This window comes from Quercus robur, chromosome 10 (genome assembly GCF_932294415.1).
Source record: "Quercus robur chromosome 10, dhQueRobu3.1, whole genome shotgun sequence".
NCBI classification, from domain to species: domain Eukaryota; kingdom Viridiplantae; phylum Streptophyta; class Magnoliopsida; order Fagales; family Fagaceae; genus Quercus; species Quercus robur.
The window spans coordinates 35772748-35790941 of NC_065543.1; the positions used below are offsets into that span (position 1 = coordinate 35772748).

Here is an 18194-nt window from a genome sequence, read left to right on the forward strand (position 1 = left end):
AAGGCAAAAAAAAAAAAAAATAGAGAGAGAGAGAGAGAGAAGAGAACCTGGAGTTCACATTGTTGTGCTATGAAGATGCTAAAAAAGAGATAAGGATGAAGAGGCAAAAGGTTAATCAGGTCACAGGTAGTGGGAAAGTGAGAGGGGTAGGTGAGTGCAATAAAGGTAAGGATATTTGTGTAATTTATTACTCACATCATCTTTTCTCCTTAGTTTTCCTCCTAAATTGGGAGGACAAAATTATGTGGGCCCGGAGGGATTATTTTTCGCACCATTTTCTTTCTCTCTTCTTTTCTCTCTGAAACAAATAAGAGAAAATTCCATTTTCCACCCTAATTTTCCTCTCCTTTTTTTTTTTCATCCTCCATGTTTTCACCCCAACCAAACGGGGCCTTAATTTCTTTCACATATTTCTTCAAGGAACATGCACTGTGGTGTCTATCTTCAAGATTTTCATATCTAAACTTTAAGGAATGTGCACTGGGGTGTTGATCTTCAAGATTTTCATGTGCTTTGTCCTCCAACTCCAACAGACTGTTTGGACTTTAGACTTGAAGTGTAGTCAACGACAAAAATGTAAGTATCTTTCATGATCTCTATTTAGAATGCCTCATGCAAGTTGGGTTCTCTGTATTACGTTTGCTTTTATGAGTTGTCATTCAGTATTTGTTTTCCTGTGTTTATATTTGGTTTCCTTACTTTGTTATCATCATCTTTTTCATATCATTATCTTATCTTTAAAAATAAAAATAAAAATAAAAAATTCTCACAGTGTGTCTCACATTCTCTTATATTCCTTTTTTTTAATAACCATGTTTATTATATTCTTGCGTTTCTTAGATAATGTGTTAATTTTCTTCTCCATGTGTTGGTTTACCAATGAGAAAATTAAATTTATTAGGTAGATTTTGGGAATAAAATCATATATATATATATATATATATATAAGGTTCTCAATCTAAAATTCTGGGATAATTGTTGCATAATTTGTATTAAAAAAAAAAAAAAAGGATTGTTTTATCTCCAAAAATGATGGCTTTGTTACTTATAAAAAAAAAAAGTGATGGTCAACTTCAGACACCTCTGACTGAACGTGGGTGGACTAAAAGTCATGCCGCTTGGGATTTTACCAAAACTTTCCCATCCTTAGAACCTCACAGTTTATTTGTAGCATTGTTTGTGGATCTGGAACTTATCTGAAACTTATTTTGCTTGCTACGAATCATTAATGCTTTCAAATTTTGAGTTCTATTTTGTGAACTTATTTTTCCACGTTTTCAAATACAAGATCTCATCACATGCATGTGGTTTTTTTATATTCCGTTTTCATATATGAGTTGTATTTGAATTTTGAACTCAAATTGGTTTTTTAAAACTCAATTTGATATTTGTAGCATTGTTTGTGGATCTGGAACTTATTTTGCTTGTTGTGAATCATTAATACTTTAAAATTTTGAGTTCTATTTTGTGAATCATTAATGCACGTGGTTATAGTCACATTTTCATATATGAGTTCTATTTGAACTCAAATTAGTTTTTTGAAACTCAAATTGATTTTTTTTTTTTTTTTTTTAATTTAGTTGAATGCTAACTTAGAGTTTAGGAAAAAAAAAAACCTTATTATTTTATCATGATTTAGAGTCTAAATGAAGAAAAAAAAAATTTAACTTCCACGTAAAAGATTGCCTACAAAATAAGACCACACTTTGTTATTATTATCTGTAGGGACACGTTTCTCAAACGGCCCAACAAGAACGTTGGGCTCGCACGCGAAGGATCCCTCACAATAAAATTTGTAGAGAATGGGCTTAAAAGGCTAGCGTTTGGTCACAGGGCGTTGGTCCAAACTGGATTTTAGGGAACTCAGGTAAGAAAGGACTACGGTCAGGATATCCAAGCCCTACAACTTTGTATCTCGAAGGATTGGACTCCTCGGATCATGTCCGAGCAGCACTAATGCCTTTCTCCGTTTACCCGGAGGTGGGTTTTTTTTGGTGGAGTACTTATATTGTCCGGTCATTCTCATCCTTGGAGTTTTTCCCCAGGAAGTGAGATGGGAATCCCCCCAATCTGATTAGTTTATCTCTCTTTTATACTAGCCTACGTTCGCTGTCCCTCGTCCACGTGTAGGGTCAATTTTTTCCAGGACTGATATTTGTCCCGTCAATCTAATCCCAGAATTGTTGGGGATGGTTAATAAAGCCTAAAAATCAGGTTCTGTTAGGTGCTATGTCATGTCAATGAAGGGTATTAAGGACTATTTCCCCGAGATATTTTCTGATCTTTTAAGTTTGCTTGTATTCCACTTTCGTCAATGGGATTTTGGGTCTGCCGAGGACTAAGCTGTCCTCGGCTGTATCTTCGAGCCACTTTGGGCTTACTATTTTTGAGCTTGGGCCCTGGCCTCCTTCAGTTTGGGGCCTGTGGACTCCCCATAAGCGAGCGGGCCGAGCCCACAAACTATTGTGTCCCACATTAGCCCCTCAAAACCCTGCTGTCCAACGTCTTGGTTGGAAAGGTGGGTTTTGGTAATATCAAGCCTTTATTGCGGTTCATTCGATTCAGCCCTTGATCAACGTTGGCGACTCTTCACCTCCCCGAGGAATGCGCCGGTCTACAAGACGTTTCCCTCAATTTGCGCACGTTGCCATTATGCCGTTTGGTTATCTGAAGCGTGCCTTTAATATCTTCCCATTTACGAGACTTCCCAGATCTAACGGTTACTCATGGCGTGGGAGAACGAAACGGCGCGTTCTTCTTTATAGATTTCCCTGGGGATCTGAACGCGGTATATATCCTTTTCTTCGTTCCCTATATAAAGAGAGAAGACAAAAGGCGATTTTCTCATATCTGAATCCCTCAGGCCCTTCTCAGAGTTCACTTCTTCCATCTGGTTATTCCCTATCAAATAATACATCCTCTATAGTAGTCAGCCATGAATAAACCCTTCCTCTCCCAGAAACGCCATGTCCTAACAAAACTTGAGATGGCTCGGTCGGGGCAAGGATGGCAGAGACTCAAGATTTGCCTCCCCATTCTTTTAGCCAAAATCCGAAGTAGGGACTCGTCACATCCCATTCCCGATGTGACTGAGTCGAAAACTTCCATCATCATCTCCACCCGCTCTCTCATGAGCATACCTAATATGGCTCCAGTGTGCTAAGAGTTAGGATTGAGGCAGGGACTAAACGCCCTTGCTTCTTCCTCTCTTTGTTCACTGGCGCCATTCTTTGATTCCCCTTTTCCCTCTTTTGCTCCTTTCTTTTCTTTTCATTTCTTCCCTCTTCTTCTCCTCCTTCCTGCTCATGTCTTCCATCTTCTTTTTCCTTTGCACTCCTCAGCGACAAGAGCTTGCTGAAGTGCTTCCATGTGTTCCAATTCTTCTTCCTTCTCCTTCATCTTTTCTATATAAGGTTCTTCTCCTGATATGAGCAGTACTGAGGCAGAGATTTTAGAGAGACTTTGAAGGCGAGTTTAAAGGGCACCTGACTGTTTACTTATCTGTATTACGGATGTCATTACTGCTTCGGCAGTTCATTTTTTGTATAGGCTTGTTTAAGCCCTTCCTTGTACGTTGTAATAATTTTTCATATTAATAAAAGTTATTGTTATTCTATTTCGTATGTTCTGTTTATATGTTTTAATAAATTTGCAAGCACTGCTCGGTACAATAGTATAGCATTTGAATCAATGACAACTAAGGCCAAAATACTCGCTAATAAAAAGACGCCACAATAACTTTAACAAAATTATTATTCGACATAACGATCCAACCGGTGAGGAACGAGACTTACCTTAAAATTAGCCGAGATGGGGACTAAGTGCTTGATAAGGCGTAAGAAGTAGGTGTCCGAGGACATGTCACCCTCCTGATGAACAGTTTCCTTAGGCTGACGATCATCAGGTCGTTTCGCCATCTTCTTAACACACTGGCCTTAACCTTTTCCAGTATTTAAGCCGAGAAACTTCTCCATCCGAGTAGTTGATTTCCCGAAAGGCCTGAGTCCGAGGACTTCGCACAGCCTGGGTTTTGTTTAGAACTTATGCTTTTTCTTTTAGGTACTTGGTTTCCCCCATAGGCTTGAGTCCGAGGACCATGCAAGTCCTAGGTTTTGTCCAAGACTCATTTAGAGTACTCGGTTTCCCCATAGGCTTGAGTCCGAGGACCATGCAATGCCTTGGTTCTGTCCAAAACTTATTAGAGTACTTGGTTTCCCCATAGGCTTGAGTCCGAGGACCATACAATGCCTTGGTTCTGTCCAAAACTTATTAGAGTACTTGGTTTCCCCATAGGCTTGAGTCCGAGGACCATGCAATGCCTTGGTTCTGTCCAAAACTTATTAGAGTACTTGGTTTCCCCATAGGCTTGAGTCCGAGGACCATGCAATGCCTTGGTTCTGTCCAAAACTTTTTAGAGTACTTGGTTTCCCCATAGGCTTGAGTCCGAGGACCATGCAATGCCTTGGTTCTGTCCAAAACTTTTTGAGTTCAATTTCTCCCTTTCTTCAGGTATATCACGAGGCGCCGAGCAGAGGTTGCCCTCGACAGCGGCTATTCCTTGGCGTGGGCCATAGTCCCTGGGCCCTTGTGCGGAATGGGCCTGGCCGCGAATTCACTAGGCCCACGAATTAAGAGGTATTTATGCAATCTCTGGCCACGCGGCACTTTCTGATGTCCCAGTGTTCGAGGTGCGCCTTTGCGAGGCTCCTTTAATCTTGTGGTTGCAGTTGACGTTGGAAGTTGGGCCAAAGCCATTTTGTCTGTAGCGTTCCTTGGGACGCTGCGTGAGTTGACTGCCACCACCTTGTCTTTTCAAATAAATATGAGGGAGAAAGAGTTACTTTATATACACACAGTTCCTTCAGTTTCCTCCCAAATCACAATTCCTGCATTCAGTGCTATCCTCTCTTAACATAACGTGTTTGAGGCGAAGGTTGGGAAGGAAGAAATCTCTCCGTCACAGAAGCGCCGTGTCCTCATGAGACTCAAAATAGTAAGGTACGGGTACAGGAAGCATAAATTTAGGGGAATACTCCATTTCGACCGAGGGAAGAGGGTGTCTCTCCCTCTTTTAGTCAAAATCCGAAACAGGTTCTGTTCATGCCAGAATTTTGGCGTGTCAGAAGAAAGATTCTCCGCCATCAGCGCCTTTGCCTTGTGGCAGGCAAATATTTAGAGAAAGCCCCTCAACCTCCAACTCCCTGCACCTTTCCTTCAGCGGTGTCAGGCTCAAGTTGGGTCTCTTTTACTGTTTGAGTTGTGGGCATGTGAAAGCATTGAGGAAGAACAAGGTCTTGGAGCTGTAGCCAACCTCTCCTCTGACCTACGTCCTCAGCTTTATTTTATTCTCTTGTATCTTCCTTTCTTTTCGGTTATGTAGTGAGCTTTGACACAAACTGATTCCAGCTTTTCATTGTATGCTGTACTATTTCTTTGTTTTAGTGAAAATGGAAATTTCTTTACTTGTTTTGGATACTGTTCCTTTGACAACACTACTTTGTGAATGAGTGTGCCCCATGTGTGTGTTTCTTCAAGAATATTTAGAGCAAAGTAACTTGAAACGTAATCTAACTAACTCCAATTTATCAATACTACCAGGCATTATATCGATAATTCATAGTAAATCAAACTTAGGAAACTAACCGGGATAACAGTTGAATATTCTGTGATAAGCGCGTGAATACCGTCCAAGGCTGATAATCTCTAAATAATCCATCCGAGCAATCGACTGGGAAGTAGGGAACTCCGATGATGCTTTTGTGTACTTGGTTTCCCCATAGGCTTGAGTCCGAGGACCATACAAGGCCTAGGTTCCGTCCAAAACTTATGGTTTTTATTTTGTGTACTTGGTTTCCCCATAGGCTTGGGTCCGAGGACCATACAAGGCCTGGGTTCTGTCCAAAACTTGTAAGATCTCTTCCTTTTTGTACTTGGTTTCCCCACAGGCTTGGGTCCGAGGACCATGCAAGGCCTGGGTTCTGTCCAAAACTTGTAAGATTTCTTTTTTGTACTTGGTTTCCCCACAGGCTTGGGTCCATGGACCATACAAGGCCTGGGTTCTGTCCAAAACTTATAAGATTTCTTTTTTGTACTTGGTTTCCCCATAGGCTTGGGTCCGAAGACCATGCAATGCCTTGGTTCTGTCCAAAACTTGTAAGATTTCTTTTTTGTACTTGGTTTCCCCATAGGCTTGGGTCCGAGGACCATGCAATGCCTTAGTTCTGTCCAAAACTTGTAAGATTTCTTTTTTGTACTTGGTTTCCCCATAGGCTTGGGTCCGAGGACCATGCAATGCCTTGGTTCTGTCCAAAACTTGTAAGATTTCTTTTTTGTACTTGGTTTCCCCACAGGCTTGGGTCCGAGGACCATGCAATGCCTTGGTTCTGTCCAAAACTTGTAAGATTTCTTTTTTGTACTTGGTTTCCCCATAGGCTTGGGTCCGAGGACCATGCAATGCCTTGGTTCTGTCCAAAACTTGTAAGATTTCTTTTTTTTGTACTTGGTTTCCCCATAGGCTTGGGTCCGAGGACCATGCAATGCCTTGGTTCTGTCCAAAACTTGTAAGATTTCTTTTTTGTACTTGGTTTCCCCATAGGCTTGGGTCCGAGGACCATGCAATGCCTTGGTTCTGTCCAAAACTTGTAAGATTTCTTTTTTGTACTTGGTTTCCCCATAGGCTTGGGTCCGAGGACCATGCAATGTCTTGGTTCTGTCCAAAACTTGTAAAATTTCTTTTTTGTACTTGGTTTCCCCATAGGCTTGGGTCCGAGGACCATGCAATGCCTTGGTTCTGTCCAAAACTTGTAAGATTTCTTTTTTGTACTTGGTTTCCCCATAGGCTTGGGTCCGAGGACCATGCAATGCCTTGGTTCTGTCCAAAACTTGTAAGATTTCTTTTTTTGTACTTGGTTTCCCCATAGGCTTGGGTCCGAGGACCATGCAATGCCTTGGTTCTGTCCAAAACTTGTAAGATTTCTTTTTTGTACTTGGTTTCCCCATAGGCTTGGGTCCTTGGACCATGCAATGCCTTGGTTCTGTCCAAAACTTGTAAGATTTCTTTTTTGTACTTGGTTTCCTCATAGGCTTGGGTCCGAGGACCATGCAATGCCTTGGTTTTGTCCAAAACTTGTAAGATTTCTTTTTTGTACTTGGTTTCCCCATAGGCTTGGATCCGAGGACCATGCAATGCCTTGGTTCTGTCCAAAACTTGTAAGATTTCTTTTTTTGTACTTGGTTTCCCCATAGGCTTGGGTCCGAGGACCATGCAATGCCTTGGTTCTGTCCAAAACTTGTAAGATTTCTTTTTTGTACTTGGTTTCCCCATAGGCTTGGGTCCGAGGACCATGCAATGCCTTGGTTCTATCCAAAACTTGTAAGATTTTTTTTTTTGTACTTTTTTCTCTATACTTGTTTATTTTTCGAAGGTCAACCCCTAGGCCAGGGAGGGGAGAGTTGGCTTGAGGCTGGAAGCCCCTAGAGCTGCCCGCGCCGTTAGCAGTGCAAGGCGTAGCCCCTAGCAGAAGCTTATAGCGGAGCAACAACTGCACGTTGCCAGAGATGGGAAAGACTCGTGAATCTCTGCTTGCTAGAGAGTTGACTTATGCGCCACCCGTGCCAACACGCAAGCCTTCCCACAGACGGCGCCAATTGTAGGGACACGTTTCTCAAACGGCCCAACAAGAACGTTGGGCTCGCACGCAAAGGATCCCTCACAATAAAATTTGTAGAGAGTGGGCTTAAAAGGCTAGCGTTTGGTCACAGGGCGTTGGTCCAAACTGGATTTTAGGGAACTCAGGTAAGAAAGGACTACGGTCAGGATATCCAAGCCCTACAACTTTGTATCTCGAAGGATTGGACTCCTCGGATCATGTCCGAGCAGCACTAATGCCTTTCTCCGTTTACTCGGAGGTGGGTTTTTTGTGGTGGAGTACTTATATTGTCCGGTCATTCTCATCCCTGGAGTTTTTCCCCAGGAAGTGAGATGGGAATCCCCCCAATCTGATTAGTTTATCTTCTCTTTTATACTAGCCTACGTTCGCTGTCCCTCGTCCACGTGTAGGGTCAATTTTTTCCAGGACTGATATTTGTCCCGTCAATCTAATCCCAGAATTGTTGGGGATGGTTAATAAAGCCTAAAAATCAGGTTCTGTTAGGTGCTATGTCATGTCAATGAAGGGTATTAAGGACTATTTCCCCGAGATATTTTCTGATCTTTTAAGTTTGCTTGTATTCCACTTTCGTCAATGGGATTTTGGGTCTGCCGAGGACTAAGCTGTCCTCGGCTGTATCTTCGAGCCACTTTGGGCTTACTATTTTTGAGTTTGGGCCCTGGCTTCCTTCAGTTTGGGGCCTGTGGACTCCCCATAAGCGAGCGGGCCGAGCCCACAAACTATTGTGTCCCACATTATCATTTCCATATCATTATCTTTTCTTTTCTTTTATTTGGCCAGTTTGATGGGTGTTTAATATTTTCTCTAATTAATCAGTATTTTTTAAAGAGTGGGAATGATATATATTGATTTGTCTTTATTTTTTCTTTTGCTTTTTTTGTGGTTATTGGGTTTGACTCATTATTTAGTGTATGTGTTCTATGTGGCGCTCTCTCTTCCTCTTATTATTTTTGTCTGTTGTTTTTCTTACATTTAAGTCTTACCTTTTTCTTTTTTTTTTTTTTTTTTTTTTTTTTTGTATTTTTTAGGGTGACATATCAACAATTTTGTTAAATTGCATAGCAGGCACATTGGATAAATTTGGGTGAGCGAAGTGCTAGTCAATCTATCAAGTAGTTGTTAAAGATCATTTTTTGTAAATATCCTACTTATATATGCCTATATTTATTAATTTGTGTAACATTGATAGCCCTTCTTATTTATTTTTTTTATTTTAGCTTTTTTAAGCATGCTAAAATTTAGTTATAGATGTGTACTAAGTGCTTATCTTTTAGGATTAAATATAATTACAAAACTACCATTTAAAAAATTGAATAAAAAAAATTCTGCATTTACAACGTGAGAGTCTTTAGCATTTGAAATTTTTGTTATGGTTATGGATGTGTAATAACTAGCTACCTTTTAGGATTAAGTGGCTGCCTTTAAAAACAAAAAATTGATAACTCTCATTTAAAAAAAATGATAATTGTGACACTCTATGACCGGTATATCTTTTTCTGTCATTACAAAGTTCACAATCCAAAAGGAATAATTTTCATTCATTAGACTTTTGGGCTTAGGTTCAAAAAAATAATAGATGCACCAAAAAAAATTACATCGTTTTATATTAAACTTAGATAATAGGTGGACTTCTCAAATGGTATTCTTCGTGTTTTAAGAAATTAATACTATTTAAATTTTCTTTTACTTCAACTGAGCCTTAATCCTATTTCTAGCTTTGTTAAAATTAAATATGAGGGTGTGACAGACATTAAAAACTATATATTACACTCAAAACCAGCTACCAATTAGTTTTAATCCAACCTAACAATATAATTTTATACTAGCCTTGTGCTCAGAGCCTCTTCAATTTTTTTTTTTTTTGGTAAAGGTTAATAATTTGAATATAATTTGAGATTACTACATTTTTTCAATCATAAAATACTTGGAGGTGTGATGAGTATTATGGGTTTGTGGGTGAAATAATTTTTCATCACACCTCTAGGTATTTTATGATTGAAAAACTATAGTAATCTCAAATTATAATGGATTCAAATTATTAACCTTTACTCAAAACAATAGAAGAGCTTCACACGCGTGCTCAGAGGCTAGTTCGACCTAAAAGTCATTTCCCTTCCCCCCTAAGTTACATTGTTTTATCGACATATTTTCACACTCACATTGTCACAACTATTTTATGTGGCAGAATTTGATTGACTGTATGTCACTATCACATGAACTCAAAGTGTGTTGCACTAGCATTATAAAACGTTGTACTGAATCAACTTTTAATAAACTTTTGGTTCAATTCTAGCTAACATTTTCTACTTTCACTAACCCATTATTCACATACCTTTACATCAAGCTCAGTATTTTTTGTGGATTCTTGTTAGCTCATTCGGTCAAGTTTCCTGTTAGCAAATAAAGGATTTGAGATTTAAAATCTGTTTATACCATAAATTGATTAGTGTCTTAGCATAATAATAATTAGCAATCATCATGAAGTAGACATCATATATTGAAATTTTATTGTATTTAAAAATAAATAAATAAAGCATAACCACTTTTTATATCCTGTCTTTTTTTCTTCATTTAATTTATTCTTTCTATCCTGTTTTTATTTCATTTAATTTATTCTTACAATTGCAAAGACCAAAATACAACTTCTGACAAACATAAACAAATTATGAGGTTTATCCATGACGACATGATTTGCAAACTCGTTGGAAAAAAAAAAAAAAAAAACCATCAAGCATTCAAGCTCATGGAAATTTTACCTTTGATTTACAAGCTCATGGAAATTTCCACTTTCTCAAAGTGGAAATTTGAGAAAGTAAACCCCATTTATAGTTTTCAATGTTCTTTTTTAAAATGTTTTTTTTAACAATTTTTTTTTTTGCTGAACTTTTTTAAAATGTTGTAATAATGTAAGAATTTTCTTCATTTCTTTTTCTTGTATATGTAACTCTTTTTCCCCTTCTTGTCACTATGTAATTAGAGTCATTTTTTTTATAGTAATATTAATGCACCGGTCTTTTTATAGTAATATTACTTTCTATCAATTTTTTTTTAATAAATTTATTATAATCATACTTATAATGAAGATAAAAATGTTGAATTTAGTACACAAAACTCTCCCTACCTCTCTCTCTCTCTCTCTCTCTCTAACTTCTTGTTGCATAGTTGTACCACCCGCTCCCCATCTTTGGTTTTACATCAAGCTATTTTTCTCATTTTATTCTTGATATTTTTTCTCATCTTGTTTTTCTTTTTATCCCCATTTAAAGATGTTATTTTTTTATTATTTATTAAGGTGTGTTTTTATGTTTATTCAGTTGTGTAGTTTCCACTTTTGTATCTGTTAGAGATGAAATGAACACATCAAGCACTATGGATATTTGCTACCACTTTGTGTGAGGAAACAGTTTGGGTGGAAGAAACTGATCTCCTCCATATCTTTAGAGGGTTTTATGGCCTAGATGTATACTTCACATATATTAATATATTTTATCAATTCAAGTTATAGTTTACTTTTATTTAAGTTATTTTTTAATTTAGCAAAAAATCCTTTTAATTGGTTGGCACTTCTTAGTGTTTCAAACTGAGATATTTAGGATTCAAATCATTCCATCTCTAAATACTGAATTCTCAAAAAATAAATAAATAAAAAATTATTAAATAGCATACACAATTTATTTATATGAATTTATTAAATTTAACTAAATCTAATATAGTATAATTCAATACTAATATTGTAAAATGAAAGCTAAGAAAACTCTCATAAAATATTGTAACATAGTGTTTACAGTTTTATTTCATATGTCATGATATTTCTTTATTTATTTATTTATAATTGAGAGTCAAATTCCCTAAACTTTAATTATTTTTTTTTTTTGGTTGGAGTATTTGGTTTGAAAAATCTAATATGTCTTCGACATCTAGGTTCTTAGGATTATGATGCCTAAAAACTTAGTGCCCACGAAGGTAAGTATGTCAATATTTAGTTTGATTAGAAATCTAAAATGATTCTCCAAAATGTAAGATTCCCACACTGTAGTGGCTCTAGGAATTTTTTTTGTGTGGTCACTAAAAATTTTAAACAATACAAAATTTAATAAGGAGATAACTTGAATATATTAAAAAAAAAATTAATAAGAGATAAAGTGGAAACTGAAAATGCTGAAACGTGAATAGTAAAATGAGAGAGGTTTAAAATGAAAATAGAGAAGAGAAAAATGGAGACTAATAGAAAGAGAAATAGATGATAGTATTTGCTAGAATTGTGAGCCAAATTGTGATGAGAGCAAAATTATTGTGACTACAAAGCGCGCCAAAGAGAGCATAACTACTAGTACCACCAAGGAGAATTAACAACCACAGTATTTCTATTGGTACTGTTTTTTAAGGATAAATGAAATTAGAAATTATTTTTATATAATGGATTGAATGAGTTACAAATTTGAATAATTAAAGAATTTTTTTAATAGGTTTTTTTTTTCAATAATGTTTTCACTTGTTGTTTGAATTAATTTTTATGTTATTTGGGCAAATTTTTTTGTTGTTTTAAAGCCTTTTTTTTTAATTTTTTTTTAAGGGGTTAAGAATTATGTTTTGGGGGGCCAAATTTTTGGAGTGATGTCATGTCCACATCATTTTAAAAAATTTTATGTGACAAGTTGTTATTGGTGGGTAAAAAAATTATGTTAGTATTAAGTACAAATTAGAATCAATAACAACTTACCACATAAGATTTGTTGTAAAATTATTTTCAAAATGTTTTGGATGCAGCATTAATCTTATTTTTGTTGAACTCAAATTATTGTAATTCTCAAATTCTTGGTAATCTTTTTGCTATGAATGAACGAGTTATTCATAAACAACTCATGCTAAGTTTGGGAAAAAAAATTATATTAATTTATTTAGTAAATAAGTCAAACTCATTCCTAAGTTTAAGCTCAATTTTCTATTTAAAAAAAATTTTGAAGCTCAACAGTTTAACAAGTTAAGCTCAAACATGATAAATACATTCATAAATAGGCTAAAAAAAATATAAAATTATGAAACTTGATTTGATTATATATAAAATATTATATGTTTATATGTATACAATAAACCATTATTTTCAAAATAATTATTATATTCGAAGTGATAATCTCTACTAAATATTTAATTGATGTCTCTTTTTTACTATTTTTATAAATGCTATTTTTGTTTTCCTCTCTCTCTCTCTCTCTCTCTCTCTCTCTCTCTCTCTCTATATATATATATATATATATATATATTTTTTTTTTTTTCCATTTCTTCAACTTGAATCAATTCACTCTTTGTCACAGTTGTATTAATTGCTCTCCTCTAGATATGATTAAATCATCTTATACGGCTTGAAATTGAATTGTGTAAATTTAAAAATAAGTTCATGAGATATCGAATTATTATTTGAAATTTATTATACATTTCGTTTTAAATGTTTAATCATGTACAATTTCAGTTTGTATTCGATTTCAATATCGATGTTTACCTATTTTATAACCTTACACATCCGTATATATAATATAAACCCACTTCCTTAGCTGTTCGTCTTTAAAATTGTTCTTTGTTGTAAAGCTTTATAGAAGTGTTTTGGAAAAAAAAAGCTATTTAAGTCAACTGTGTTGGAAAGAGTAGGAGAATTGGTTAGCTCAACGATTTTTTAATAGTGTTGTTGTTTACTTGTCCTCCTACCTGCGTTTTCAGAAGTTTTGCTTATAGCCTACTTTAATAGGTTTCTGCATCGTTTTGTTTTGTTGTTATGTCTATTTTTCTACATATTCTGATTGGGCATTACAATAGGAATTGAATGTGGGTAATTTATTGGACTACATCAACTAGGAGCTTTAATCTAGAATCTCTTTTTTCTTGTTGCAGGTTGGCGTTTGTGCAATAATAGGCATTTTCTACACCTATAATTGCACGGTCAGAATTTTTTCTTAAAACTGCAAATATAAACCATCTATGGGACACAAATTTCAAGCTGCCTTGACAGCACAAATTAATTTTCTTTTTCTTTTTTTTTAAATAAAAAAAAAAGTGTTCGCAAGTGTAGTCACTACCCCCACACTACTTATACCTCCACATTGCGTTATGGCGTGAAACCACTTGGACACTAATGAGATTTGTCACTACTCGAATCCATAATTCTCAAACTCATAGATGTGATGGACTACAAAGACCTTCTACCACTAGGCCATCTCCCCAGATGATAGCACAAATGATCTTTTCCATCTTAATTTGTAAAATGAAAACAAATGGTCATGATGACCTTTTCTGTAATGAATTTTTCTATTGAATATTTAATCAAAAAATTTAGCTTTCCAAGCTTGTCCTCTAGATATATAATTTAGTGGAGACAAAACCAGGCTAGAAGAGGAATTCAGTGGATAAATTTTAGAGTTGGTAACTCATGCCAAAAGAATGCATCAGTGCAGGTTCTTCACGCTTTACAAATTTCAATTACAAATAAATTCGGTACAGAAGAAGCTGTGCCATGTACTATCTAGCTTGAGGTAAGATAAGGATGAAGAATTTTACTCATAACTGTGCACAAAGACAATGACATGATCAAATGATTCAAATCTTACATTAAAGAAAAATGTAAGCACAAACAACCAGATGATGTCAATTCCACTTTTCATTTGTATTTTGTGTGTTGTGTGAGAATAAGTTAAAAAAGCTAGAGCTGAATTGTATGCTAGGCCATGCCCAAATAATTTTTTCTTTAAAGGGAAAGTGGCCTAGATCAACTGAACCTCAGCCTGTGGTAAATTTCAAATTTGAGCCTCCACTTCAAGAAATTTTACTTCCTCCTTGACTTTCTTGATCTCCAAATAATTGCTGTAGGGCTTGGGCATATCCGGTACGGAATTTTTGGTGGCGGAATATCAGGGACACTGCAATTTTCATATAAAAACTCGGCAAATTGAAAGCACATGACAAAAAATTTCCAAAACTAAATTTAATATATTCTTGAAAATTTGGAACAAGATCTAGATATCTACACTAGTGAGATGCGATATTTCACTCCAAAGTGGCATATTATCATCATCATGTTTTATTCTAAGCATGTTTTCTTAACAGTATAGTAAAAAGAGACAGAGAAACGCATATGATATGCATGTTAATTAACCAATTTTAATTTGAAACGCATGCACATATTCAGTTTTACTATGGATCCTTCATAATTGATGCAAACCTTGCTCTCTAGGATGTCATTCACTCAGCTTGATCATTGCATACATTTATATTGGACCAACATATGAAATAGGTTTCTCAAAAAAAAAAAAAAAAAAACATATGAAATACATGTCATGAATCATGGTTTGATGAAAACTGATATGAGTTCCATATAAAATATTTAAAGAACCTATGAAATCCATTTTAGGCTACAAATGAGTCATCCACAAAGAACCACTTTGGTTCTTGTGACAAAATTTTGGTCATTAGGCACAAAATCGCATGTACGATATCTCAAGAAAGCGCAACCAAAGGTTCTAAAGGACGCTTCCCAAAGAAGGGAGCACAGGAGCAGGTATGAACAGGTAAAAATTAGCTATGAAATTATGGGAATCTTACAGTAATCTAGCAATCTCAATCTGTGAAAAGTCCAAGTTAGTCGAACTGTCTAGTGCTGGTACTACATTGGTCTTCTTTCTTAATGGTAATGGATGTGGTTGTTTGATGGCAAGCACCCTGCAATTCAAGTTGTTTGCAATATCCTCGTGGGCCATTGCCAACCTATACCACATGAATAGAAACACTGGTTTGAGTTGAATTGTTTCCTCCTACGTAATAATACAAATCACAAAAATCAATGTTGTTATTATCTACACATACTAGGAACATGTACTGCCTAATGCAGTTAAAACTTGAAGAATTGGATAAGGATTTGATTCTTCAGTAAATGCAGCTTATCCTGATCAGAGTTTCCCACAGATACGTTTCTGATATGAGTACAGCCCATTTTTCCCACATATAGAGTAATCATTCAATTATCAGTGGCTTCGGCATGAACATTTTTATAAATTCCTTTGATTAAGTAATTGAACTGCATGCAATAGTACTCTAAAAGCTGTCAAAATCAAAACTTACATATTCCCTATCAAGATCCTGCCAATAATTGATGAAACATTTAGAAGATCATAATTAATTCAGACCCACCCAGATTTCTAGGATGCACAAAAGATGGCATGTCGTATAATCCCAGCCTGATACATCTTAGGTGGAAAGAGAGATTTAAATGGTTTAGTTAACAAGTACCCTTAGGACATTTGTTAATGAACTATTTTAGAAAAAATTTGATACCAATTTAATGAAAAAAAAAAAAAATAAAATAAAATTATCAAAGGAATAAGTTGCTTTTTTATTTTCCCATAAAAATTTTCTAAAAATATTTTCTAAACTAATACTCTTATGGCATCGGTTAACATTTCTCCGATTAAATATACTAGTTGTCCTAAAAGAACTTTTGATTTTGAGTCACATAAATTCATAATATATAATAATTTCATTCATAATAATTTTCTGAGAAAATGACCAATTTCTAAATCTTTTTGTGGAGCCCAAACTCTTTTTGTTCTCCTCTTCTATCACCATAATCACTCCACGTGCTTGACCAACCCTTTTGGTTACAGTCTCTGTCTCTCTAAAAATTCATTGAGCAGTGCTCATACATAGACCCTACTATACCAAGGTCCACGGCCCCTCTCAGATGTCAAGCCACGTTGGCGTGAAATTCATAGTTGCACCTACCCCATTAATGCCATCTACTTTTAATCTTATAGTAGTAAGACTTTGACGTATTAAAAATTGGTACATAACGTGAAATAAGACACAATTTTTTTTTTCCACAATTGCTTAAAAAACAGTGACTGTTAACGATGGATACAACTTATTCTATAAATCCAACACTTTCTTCTTCATCGTTTACCATCAACCAGTTCAGTAATTATAAATAAAAAACAATTATAAAAATAATTGTAAAAAAAAGTTGCGTAGATAGTAATACTCAAAATAAGCTATTCCCCATCAAAAATTAAACACAGTTGACCAGTTCTTGTCGAACCTTCCTGGGAAGCTCACTATATCAATTCTAAAGAGTTTGAATTTTTCTGGTTTTATGACCCATCAAGATTCAAGAACATCACCAATTATGCTGATGATTATGATGGTGGATAAATTAATTAAGCAATAAATTTTGTGTGAAATAAGTAATCCATTAATTGTGAAAACAACAAGGACCCATATGATTTAAGGAGGATCACTATCACAATTATCACGAGACTTTTCAATCAACTTTGCAAATTTTCAATGTCAAACTCACTCGGACAGAGACTTACTTGTAAAGAAAGCTGTGATCATGGAGTCCAACCACAAGTGAGGAAGCTCCAATCTCTCGAACCATGGCTGCAATCTTCGCACCCACTTGGTCTTCTTGGTCCCCTTCCGTCACAATAATCTCAACCTTTGTCTGTAACACAACCCTACGATTACGTTTTGATCATGATCATATAACAATTTTTGAACACAGAAATGAAAATAATCAACCCAAAAAAAGAAAGAGTAAAATTTGTACATGTATGTATGTATGAATAAGAAAAGCTTACGTTAGGGAAGTTGTTGCAAATGTCTTTGAAAGAGAGAGCTAATTGGAAGCCATTTAAGCGGAGGTGTCGAGCTTTCTTCTTGCTTTTGGATCTTGAGGAAGGGTAAACATGGAGGAGAGTGATTATGTCTTCATAGCGAATAAGGTTGTGGAGAGCCCATTGAAGGGCTGTTCTTGCTGCTTCCACCTCTTCCACTACAACCACTATTTTTCTCACATCCACCATTTTCTACTTCTCTCTCTCTCTCTCTCTCTCTCTTCCTTTCTAGGCTTTTTATGAGCTAGGTTTGTCAAAACTCCATCTTAGTACTTTGTGAGTTGTCCCTCTCGAGTCTTCAAATTCTTGGGTTTTGTAGTTTGGTTGATAATGATTGTGAGTTTTGAGTTCTCTCTCTCTCTCTCTCTCTCTGTGTGTAGGTTAGCCTTTTTTTTTTTCTTTTTTTTTTTTGGGTTAAAGGTTAGCCAAATTTGGGGATCATTAAAAATTGGGTAGGTTAAAAACACCAATTCTTTAATTATTAATTGCAGTGGAAGATTCTTAAAAAAAAAGGTGGTTATACTAAAACCTCTTTAAGACACGTTATATATTAAATGATGATGCAATTTGCACAAATATCTTATGTGGGTCTAAGGATTTTAGTATAGGACATTACACTAAAGGACTAAAGGAAAACTTAACATAGAAATAAAGGATAATAGGCATCTATGATGTACTAAAATGTCAACATGTTTATGAGAATTATAATCAAAATGTAGTGCATTAACTAGCATCCTTAACAAATTAAAAAGAAAGATATAATAAGAGAATGAAAAAACATCTCACCTTATTTATTATAAAATTTCTAATTTAGTACCCGCTTAGGATGTGTTTATAAGCCCGTTCATTGCTTATTTTTCTTATTATTTGT

At 35.5% G+C, this 18194-nt stretch overlaps 1 protein-coding gene across 1 annotated transcript; it reads right to left on the minus strand.

Moving 5' to 3' along the window:
- Nucleotides 1-14046: 14046 nt before the first annotated feature.
- Nucleotides 14047-17709, minus strand: LOC126702997 (uncharacterized). Its single transcript, XM_050401880.1, has 4 exons — nucleotides 17288-17709; nucleotides 17021-17151; nucleotides 15258-15419; nucleotides 14047-14575 (listed from the first exon to the last, which is right to left on the minus strand). The coding sequence occupies exons 1-4, from the start codon at nucleotides 17510-17512 to the stop codon at nucleotides 14482-14484; spliced, it is 612 nt and encodes a 203-aa protein (XP_050257837.1). The 5' UTR covers nucleotides 17513-17709; the 3' UTR covers nucleotides 14047-14481.
- Nucleotides 17710-18194: the final 485 nt, after the last annotated feature.